The 10499-nt window shown below is 35.5% G+C and overlaps 1 protein-coding gene across 1 annotated transcript in view; it reads left to right on the top strand.

Annotated features, from left to right (window-relative positions):
- The window catches only part of CPLANE1 (ciliogenesis and planar polarity effector complex subunit 1), a 171696-nt gene that overhangs the window by 9556 nt on the left and 151641 nt on the right, over positions 1 to 10499 (top strand). The window contains exons 8-14 of the mRNA XM_004387899.2: positions 1426 to 1608; positions 2761 to 3010; positions 3199 to 3354; positions 3524 to 4293; positions 4853 to 5061; positions 5260 to 5340; positions 8129 to 8287. Coding sequence (XP_004387956.1) covers positions 1426 to 1608; positions 2761 to 3010; positions 3199 to 3354; positions 3524 to 4293; positions 4853 to 5061; positions 5260 to 5340; positions 8129 to 8287 — 1808 coding nt within the window. The remainder of the gene's footprint in view (positions 1 to 1425; positions 1609 to 2760; positions 3011 to 3198; positions 3355 to 3523; positions 4294 to 4852; positions 5062 to 5259; positions 5341 to 8128; positions 8288 to 10499) is intronic.

Raw genomic sequence — 10499 nt, 5'->3', positions numbered from 1 at the left:
AACTGATTTTTGAATGTTTATCTTGTATCCTGCCACTCTGCTGAATCTTTCTATTAGTTCCAGTAGATTTCTCGTGGAGTCTTTAGGGTTTTCTGTGTATAATATCATATCATCTGCAAACAGGGACAGTTTAACTTCTTCATTACCTTAAATACTTTTTAAAGAAGGTCTGGTGGAGTAGAAGCTACAGGAACATATTTTCTTTTCTCTTTCATTTCTTCTTATGTCTTCTTAGGGGGAGTGGAATCATGATTGAGTAGGGAAATAATTAGTCTTAATTGAAGAGGCTGAAATGAAAAAGCCTGGATTATGAAGACCATTATTTTCTCTGGGAGGCTGGCGTGTTTATAGCCTTTTAAATGAAGTTTGCATCCTCTGCATATGGGCCAGTAGCAACATAGGAGATAACTTTTGTTGTTGTTGTTGAGGATATACACAGCAGAACTTACACCAGCAATATCTACATGGACAGTTTAGTGACATTGATTACATTATTCAAGTTGTGTAACCATTCTAACAGGAGATGACTTTGGATGGTCAGTGAGCTATCAGGACATAAGCAGGATTGTAGAATAGGAAGATTTCCTTTTGAAGTCCCCCTGCTTCCTTTTCTGAATACTTTTCTGTGCTGTTCTCTGAATTTCCAAAATTTTCAATTTGATTCAGCCCTGTGCCTTCATTTTCTTTACCTCTCCAAAAATTGCTTTCCAGAAGTATTACTATTCTCAGTTAAGTGGTCTGTTTGACTTAGGGTGTCCATCATTTGCATGAGGAGAAGGTATTTTTTTGTTTTCATGAAAATTAAGATTACCAGATAGTTAAGGAATAATAACAGTGACAGCTTTGGGAAGAGAATGATTTCACTGCTGAGTAGAACTCTAGTAAGCTGTAGGATTGGACTTGACACCTATCAGTAGGTCTTGATTGTGGACTCCAATTGGAGTAAAATTCATTCCAATTAATGTGAGTAACTAAAAAGCTACACTCTTTTAGGGAGAATTTTCATTTGATAAGTTGCTTATGAATCCAAGTAAATTTCTGATTGGGTGTTTTGTGGGGTAGAACAAACTTCTTTTTCTTACCTCTATCCTAAAACCAAAAAAAATTTGCTGTTGAGATGATTCTGACTCATAGCAACACCCCAGGACAGAGTAGAATTGCACCATAGGGTTTCCAGGGAACAGCTGGTGGATTTGAACTGTCAACCTTTTGGTTAGCAGCCGAGCTGTTAACCACTGTGCCACCAGGGCTCCACGTTTATCCTAGGAAGTAAAATTCATGAAATGTGTGTGGTAATTGCCTAAAATCCATTCTTTGACCTTGTTTTTTAAAATGTCTAATCCCTGCTTGGTATAGCCCATTGTAAATTGTCAGAGACATTGTAGAGAGTCCTGTCTTAATATGTTGGCTCTTGCTTTTTTCTAGGTCCTACTGGGTAGGTGATGTCAGCTGGACGCATGATAATCTTTTTCTGACTTGTGTGTTAAAACGTGGCTCTTTGGTTTTATTGACCTGCCAGGGTGAATTACTAACATTAATTACGCTTGGTTGCGCTATAGAATTTGGGCCAGCAGAATTTATTCCTCTTCATCCGCTAATAACGTATAGGTGAGATACTTGAATTGTTTTGTTGACAGAACTTTTCTCTTTTGGTATTATTTTACTGTGTGTATTTTTTTTTTTTATAATTTCCTCTTTCAGATTGTCTTATTCTTGCTTTGAGTCTGTCATTTCAATATCTGTTTCTTATTTATAGTTCTCTTCTATTTCTTTTTTGTGGCTTAATCCTGCTGAAAATTTGACATTGTGACTATGTAAGTATAAATTATTTAAATATTCAATAGTGCTACAAAATTTATTTACTTTGATATAAAAGTTAATTTTAAAAAAAACCCTGTCCCCTGTTGCTGTAGAGTTGACCCTGACTCATAAGACCAATCTATGGCGTATGTTGTTGTAAAACAATAACACTTAGATAAATTAATCTCAAAATTAATTTGCCACCTGGGTTTATCTACTTTTTTTCCAAAGAGAAAAAGTTGTTGAAAATGGATAGATGACCTTAGAATTTAGCCACATTTTAACTTTTAATTGTGAGATGGGATGGAAGTTTGGCTCTGAAATCAGGCAGGTCAGGATTCAAATCTTGGTTCTTATATTCATTAACTGTGTGATTTGGGGTGAATTACTCTTTTCTGAAACAGTTTCTGAAATATAAATGAAAAGCAATAGAGTAAATGTCATAATTCAGGAAAAAATTAAAAAGCCCATGTAAACCTATAGATGATTTAATCAGCTGTATTATGTTTTCCTGAAAGATGTAGATACATTTAGGAGTCCCTGTGCAGATGTTTAATGTGTTCGGCTGCTAACTGAAAGGTTAGAGGTTTGAGTCCACCCATAGATGCCTTGGAAGAAAGGAAGAAAGAAAGTAATCTACTTCCAAGAAAATCAGTCACTGAAAACCTTATGGAGCACAGTTCTACTCTGACACACGTGGGGTCACCATGAGCTGGAGTCGACTCAACAGCAACTGGAGGAAAAAACACAACAACCTCCCCCCTGCCAAAAAAAAAAAACCTAAAACAAAACAAACTGTATAGACGCATTTAATGCTTTTCTTACTTCATTTATTTGCTTTGTCGTTATTCTGTTACTTTTAGTATAATTTTGCTGTGTTAATTTTCTCTGGAGTAATATGATTGTTTCCTTTAAGGTTTTTCTCTTACTAATTATTGTATTTTGATGTTTGTTTGCTAGACCACAGCAGTTTACATTTCAAGATTCAAATGATTCTGTAGATTCATCAGCTTCCGATAGTGACCCTATGAGACAGAGATTTTCTATAAAAGCACACTCCCGGCTACCCTACCTCATTATTTCTGATGGGTATATGGTCACAACCCTTCGATTTCTTGATAACCTGTCTCCATCAGCGCTCATGAGATCACTTCTACTTGATTCAACCCAGAGGCTTGAGAAAACATACCAAAGTGTGGTACTGTCTAAGGTGTAGTACTTCTTTGCTATCATTGGCAAATAACTTTTAAAAGTTGGTGTCTTATTCTTTTTTAAATTAAACTGTACTGACAGTAATGTCCTGGGATGGTATAGAGTTGCTTATAAGATTTTAAATTTCTTGTAATAAAATTATTGATAAAATTTTACTCTTGGCAATCTTTCATCTTTCTCCTTTAGCCCAAAGGCAAGGGGCTGAACTTGCGATCACTGGATTCCCTAAGGTCTAGTCTGTTAAAACACCAAGGAAAGGAAAATTCAGCTGATTCAGCTGTTCCCAAATTCTTGCAGGCAGAAGAAACGCTGGAGTTAAATGAAAAAACAGGAGATTTGCAGGTATGTAGCAACAGTGTTTTATTTATTTTGAACAATTATGTATTGATTTTATTCCAAGAAACAGATTTTGTTTATCTCTTGTTAAAGGGCAGAGAAATTTGAAGACACCAAATTTATTCTATTATAATATAGTACATGTTATTAAGTGTAATTTTCCCCCATGTTTTAGGATTTTGAAGCAGAAGAAACTAATGAAGGCAAACACTTTCCAAACAACTTATTTCCTTTTTGGAACCAAAAAAATGACCCGTTATTTGGTAGTGTCAAGGAGGGAAAATTGGAATTTGCATCTATGTTTGATACGATACATGTAACGGATGACACCGAGGAGACAGACAGAACCATTACAGAACTGCATTCTATCCAGAAAAATCTCCTTGCAGCATGGAATATAGGAATTTCAAAAAATGTGACAGAAAAAAATTTAATGTTAAATTACACAGTAGTTTGTATCACTCATTTTTTCTACATTCTTCAATTTGTAAAATGTCCTTTCCCTAAACTTGATATTTTTTTAGGCAAGAGCCCAAGAGATAATGCATGGATGCTTTGTATCTTTCAACTTTTTCATCAGTGTATATCAATCCAGTATTGGGATATGAGATACAAACAAGATGTGGGACATTTAGTAAAGCTGGCCTCACATACTATAAAACTTTTGCTGATTCAGCAACAGCAGGGTCAGTTATTCTCAGAGAAGCTCTTAGCCTGTTTTTATTTACTTAAAATGGTGGCTTCCAGTTTAAATGGTGTATATAATCTTCAACCTGAAATTATTTCTACATCAGCTGATGGAAGTAAAACAGCAGATCAAGACTCATTGGTGTTACCTATTTTTCAAATGTTTCAAAACTATGGTTCTCAGGAAAAATGGTCTTGGAACTCATCTTTCAAGATACATCCTCAAGTAGTAAACGTTGTTCAAAGCCCAGGCCACAGGTATAACTACTTTCTTGAATATTATGATACCATCAACATTATAGATATTTTTCCTTTTTTAAAATTGAGATAAAATTCACCATTTCAAAGTATACAGTTCGTTGGTTTTTAGTATATTCACGAGGTTGTACAACTGTTACCATCACCTTGAAATGAAACTCTTTTATAATTGACATAGATTTTATGTTATTTAAAAATATTTTAGGATTTATACCAAATGCTGTGCAACACTCATATTAGTATTGGGCAACTGTGATATTGTTAAAATTTTGATTTCTGCCTACGCACTATAGAAAAATGACCACCGATGCATAAAACATTTATGAAGAATTTTTTAATATATATTATGCATTCTTTTATCATTGGATTTTGCATTATATTTAAGACTGATCAGTTTGTGTATGTATGTGTATATACATATATATATATATATATATATATATATATGTTATTAGTGAAAAATACAGGCCAAAAAAAAAAAAAGACCGAGAAGGGGGCTATCCTCATTTTATCCCTAGTTTGAAATTTGCTTTTGATGATTATCTAAATTTGTGTGCAGATTGATTGTTCTCTGGAGAGTATTGTATAAAAAAACTTCATGGTATCAAGCACAATTAAGTCGAAGAGCTCCTAAAGGTGACAGACAGTTAATCGAAAAGATGACACGTGAAGCATCTACTGTCAAGTCCCTGCTATGTCATATACAGGCTAACTTACAGGCTGCTGGAGATCACTTGAACCAAACCTTAGAACTTAAATCTATAAATGGTCAGTATCCTATAAATAATTTCTAACTCCATGAATAAGCACTATAGTTAACTGGGCTTTGATTTTATTAATTGGTTACAATTATTTGTTTTTCAAAATAATTTCTGACTGAGAAGTATCCATTGAATTTGAAAATGAAGTAAATTTTTATAAGGTTATGTAATTAACTATGACTAATTTTTACTTAAAAAATTTTAGGTGAAGAGTATTTTCTATTAGGATCATATGAAGAATCTGTTCAACTGTGGAAGAAATCTCTACAGGAAACTCTAGAGAAAGGTAGGGTTATGTTAAAAAAATACTTGCCATAATCTTGGTAGGAACATATTTTAGTTGGCTACAGAGCTTAAAAAATAATTTCAGATTTCAGTGTACTCATGATTTCTTAATGCTCAGATAGAATTAATATTGTAGGCACCTTGACTGTCAGAAATACCTATTCAAAATTCTTCTTAATCATTTCAGTTATCTATAGGTAGGGCTTCTTCTGTCCTTTTTTGATTAATGATGGAATCTGTGGTTGATTGTTGAGGGGGAAAAAATGAGAAGATTAAGAACATAAATAATGTTTTTATCATTTAGAGGGACTGCAGATATCTAAATGGGAAAGTACAGATCAAATATTTTGCCACATACTTAGAGACTTAGAGAAACGTGTAGCTAAGGCCTTCTGCCCTTAATTCATTCAACTTTAAGAATTTCCTATGAGTTAGACTGGCTGTTGCATTAAATATGGGCTACATGGAGTTTTTGATGAGGATGCCTGGCTTCTAGAAACTGCTGATAGCTTTATGATATAGGACTGAGAGTGGGGCTGAGATGATACAAGTTCTAAGGGTGACCTTGGAGCTAGCCCTGGCTGCGGCTGCTACGTGGTCAGATATGGTCAATTATTAAATTTATTTACTGACTCCAATGGCTTAGTATGTTTCAGTTATTTACCTATTTAACCAGTATTTATTGAGTGCTTGCTGTATGCACAGACCTGTATCAGGCACTGAGATTAACTGAAATAAAACAGCTTTACCCTCAAGTTGCTTACAGTCTGGAGGAGAGAGAGATTATATAATCAAGGCTTTGAACCGGTTCGTTCTGGTTTGAACCCTTGCTGAGAATTTGCATTTCTAACAAGTTCCCAGGAAGTCGTACATAAGAATCACCCCCAAGATATTATTAAAATGTAGATTTTGATTCAGTATATCTGGGGTGGAAATCAAATTCTCAGCAGGGAACTTGTTACAAACGTAAATTCTTAGCAGGAGTTCGAACTGGAATGAACTGCTTCAAAGCACTGATAAACAACTAGCACTTTTCTCATTATGTTGTATGGTTAGGGTGCTAGGAGAGCTCAGAAGTACATTTCATACGCTCTGAGGCTGGAATATAAGCATCAGTCTTGGGAAGACTACCTGGAGGAGGTGGCATTTGAAATTGAGTAGAAATTGGCCATTTAAAGTAGTGAGAACGGCTTAAGCAGAGGATGTAGCATTCCAAAGGCAGAAAGGCATGAGAAACCATGGCAGTTTGGCAAACTGCAAGTAGTTTAGTAGGACTGGATTGTGTGATATGTGTGTGTAATATTGGGGATTGGGTGGTGAGAATTAAGGCTGGGGAGGTAGGTAGGTCATAGAACATGAAGGAAGGTCTTGTGTACAGTGTTGAGGAGTTAAGATTTTATCCTGAAGGCAGTAGGATCAGTTAAGATACTTTATGTAGGAAAAGTGCCTATTCAAATATAGGTCATTTAGAAAAATCATTCTGTTACAGTGTGGAGGGTCATTTGCAGGAGTGGAGGTGTAGAGGTGTGAGTTTTACCTAGAAGCAAGGAAAGTAGTCTGATGAGGAAGCCCTGAACCAAAGCAGTGTCAAAGATAATGGAAAACAAAGGCCACATTTGACAGATATTTCATAGGTTTGATCAGTTGGGCTTGTGACTGAGTAGATATGGAGAAAGAAGTCTAATGGTGTTCTTAGATTTGGTGATTATTCCACTGGATGAGTAAGAATGGCATTCAGTGAGTTAGGAAGTTCTAGATGAAGAAACATTTTTCTAGAGTTCCATTATGGGCATTTCATTTAATTTCATTTCCAACTTTATCCATTAGCAGTGGTTTCTAGTAATGGGGACTAAAACTATTAGTGGCTTTAATAAGGAAGAAGTTTATTTCTCTTTTTTGTGAAAGGTGGCCATAGGTTGACAGTCCAGGGCTGATTTGGTGTTTCCATGGTATTATCAAGGACCCAGGCTCTTTTAGTTTTTCTACTCTGTCATCTGTATATTGCTTCCAGTCTTAAGGCCATTATGTGGGCTGAGATGACTGCTAGAGCTCCAGCTGTGAAATCCACATTTTAGGCAGCATAAAGAAGGAAGGGGAGAAAGGCAAGAAACGACGCACCTTGCAGATGAGTTACCTCTCTTTAAACAGTTTTCCTGGAAGTTCTATACAGTATTCCCTTGGTTCAGAACATAGTCACATTTTCATATGGCCACATCTAGCTGGAAATTGTGATCTTTTGTGACCTGGGTGCATTGTATCCCCAATAAAATTGAGGTTCTCTTATTCAGGAAGAATGACTAAAGGACAGGCAACCAGCAATCTCTGTTCTAGATACCCTTCAGGTATGTGAACAGGGTTTCCTATCTTATTGGATAGTTGTTCTCCTTCAGGAAGTCTCTTTGAGTGTCTGATATGTGTATGGTTGCTTAGCGGTTTTATAGCATGTTCCCTTTTGTGTCATACTGTACTGTGTGTACTTTAGATAGAAGTTGTTGATGGATCTTAGTGCTGAGACAATGAGGATTGGCAACTTTCTTTGGACCAGATCTTAGTCATCCTAGGTCCTGATGAAAGAAAAGAAAATTGTTCAGAATTTAACATGAAAAAGAGCAAAGTATTGCTGATTTATTTAAAAAAATCTTTTAAGTATAAAACATATAGGTATTACTAGTGTACACAGCTTGATGAATTCTCACGAATTGAACACACTTATCTAACTAGCACCCAGATCATGAACATTACCTTACTACCATGTTTTTAATGTAAGCTTAATTCTTTTTCTTTTGAAGGAGGAAAAAGGACGTGTTTTCTTCAGATACGCTATTATCTTTCTCTCTTATACTGCTACCTCTATAACTATAATTTGAATGATGCTCAAGGATTATGTGATCAACTAGTAAGAGAAATGCTGAGATGGTCCCACCTATCTGAAAATGAAGATTGTTCAGGTATGCTGTTTTAAAAATCAATATATTTAATCTTGTTAGTTTATATTTTATAGGTTTAGGCATGAAATTGCTTGTACATAAAAGTTGGTTGCTCTGCCTCTGTGGTGACTCAGTTACATTATGTTGGATTTTGGACTGTCAGCTTTTAGTAGCAAGGACTATGTATTCTCTATCTTTGGAGCCCCTAGGCTTAGCAGTAATTACCTCCTAAACAGATATAATAATTATTTTCTCACAGCTGAATTTTTAGAATATCAAGTACCCAAGTATTTTTCCTTAGTATATTTATATTTTCTTTAACTGTTACTTAAAATTTAGTAACATGATGAAAATCATATTCTGAGGTGTTCTGAGGTGTTTTACATGTTTAAAAGGCTGCAGAGTAGCTGGATTCTCCCTCTCCCCTTTTAAGAGGTGTATTTAAATGAAGCAATAACCAGAGGGAAAGAATATATGGACAAACTTGTAGTATATTACAGTGGTTCTAAGGTGGTAGACTGTTAGACCTGTGCATATGAATGTGTCAGAAAGGCCTGATGTGTCAGAATTTCTTATCTTATTGGATAGTTGTTCTCCTTCAGGAAGTCTCTTTGAGTGTCTGTTTGATGTATGTACGGTTTAAATGGATTCCATGCCAAGTTCGTCCTTTATTGTTTTAGCCACTATTTATAGATCTCTTACTCTCTGTGATTTTTATCTTTTCAGAATTGTGTTCATTATGAAAGTAATGCATGTTCATTTTATACAGAAAATATGAAAACTAAGAAGAAGAAAATAAAATCACTGTTAATTCTACCTCCTTTTGTCTAGGGCCTTTCTACACGTATACATGTATATATGTATATTATCAGAGGTGTATATTCTGTTTTGTAATCTTTTGAAATTTAATATTGTGATGAGCATTTACCAATGTCAATATCTTTTTAAAAATCTATTAAACATTTTCCCCATTATTGCAAATTTTAAGTTGTTGCCGCATATTTACTGTTTTAAATAATGCAACGTACATAAATTTTTATGAGTATTGCTGATAATTTCTTTTTTTTCATGCCCAATATATGAGATATACTTTTTATAAATAATGATAAACCACTGAGTGCTCACTACATGCCACACGTGGTGTTAGGTACTTTACATATTACCTGTTTATGCCCTACAAAAAGCCTATAAGGCCTAAGCACCATTTCACAGACGTAAAGGCTGGGGCTCGGAATGGTAAAGTAACTTGTCCAAGTTCGTGTAGCTGGAAAATGGCATAGCTGGAATTTCAACCCTGGAGTGCAGGGATTCATTCTGGGATCTTTCCTCAGCCTAATTATGGGGCGTAGGAAAACTCTGCCCCACAACTTGTCCACTCCTTTCATCACTATGATAGCAGAGGATCCCACCAGTCATTTTGTCCATGACAATGGGCCTCAGTGAATGAATTGGCTTTTTCTCAAACGTGTTGCCAAAAACCAGGTTTAGATTCATTCAAGATGAGGTTTTCTACACCACAGCCACACGAGGGTATCATGTAAACTGAACTGTCTCTCACAGGTCACAGGTGTGGCAGACAAGTGCTGTGGAGAAAACACCACTTGACTTATAAATGCATGATTTTTCTCAGACTGGAAATAATACAGACCTTTGAAATTATTTTTTAATCCTGTCAGAGTTTAGAGAATAGACTCAGAATTTTGAAGCTGAAAGAAACCGGATGGATCTTTAACTACTCCAAACATCTCTTTAAAGATCAAGAGAACAAGACCCAAAGAAGTGAAGCTGCTTGCTCAGATTCACATGTCTTACTTTGTTCAAATAAAGATCATATCCAATAAGTAGAGGGATTAAAATTCTCCTGTTGGCTTCTAGAATGAACCAGGTGTTAGTAGAATTTCCTCCTGCAAGCTTAAAACTGCAACCTCTTTAGAACATTTCAGTTTTCAATTTTCTAAAGATGGATGTGCTGTCCTTAAGTTCCCCTTGTTGCCTTTTTATTTTTTTATTTTTTCCTATACAAAAATTTATGCATACATTTTTATGTGACTCTAATTGCTTTCCCCATACTGTGACAGCACACTCCTCCCTTCCACCCCTGATTCTCCATGTCCATTCAACCAGCTCCTAACCCTCTCTGCCTTCCCATCTCACCTCCGGACAGAAGCTACCCTTTTAGTGTCTTGTATCTACTTGAGCTAAGAGGCACACTTCTCACAAGTATCACTTTATG

This window comes from Trichechus manatus, unplaced genomic scaffold (genome assembly GCF_000243295.1).
Source record: "Trichechus manatus latirostris isolate Lorelei unplaced genomic scaffold, TriManLat1.0 scaffold00197, whole genome shotgun sequence".
NCBI classification, from domain to species: Eukaryota; Metazoa; Chordata; class Mammalia; order Sirenia; family Trichechidae; genus Trichechus; species Trichechus manatus.
Note: the sequence above shows the minus strand (reverse complement) of the source record. Positions and strands in the feature narration are given on the sequence as shown.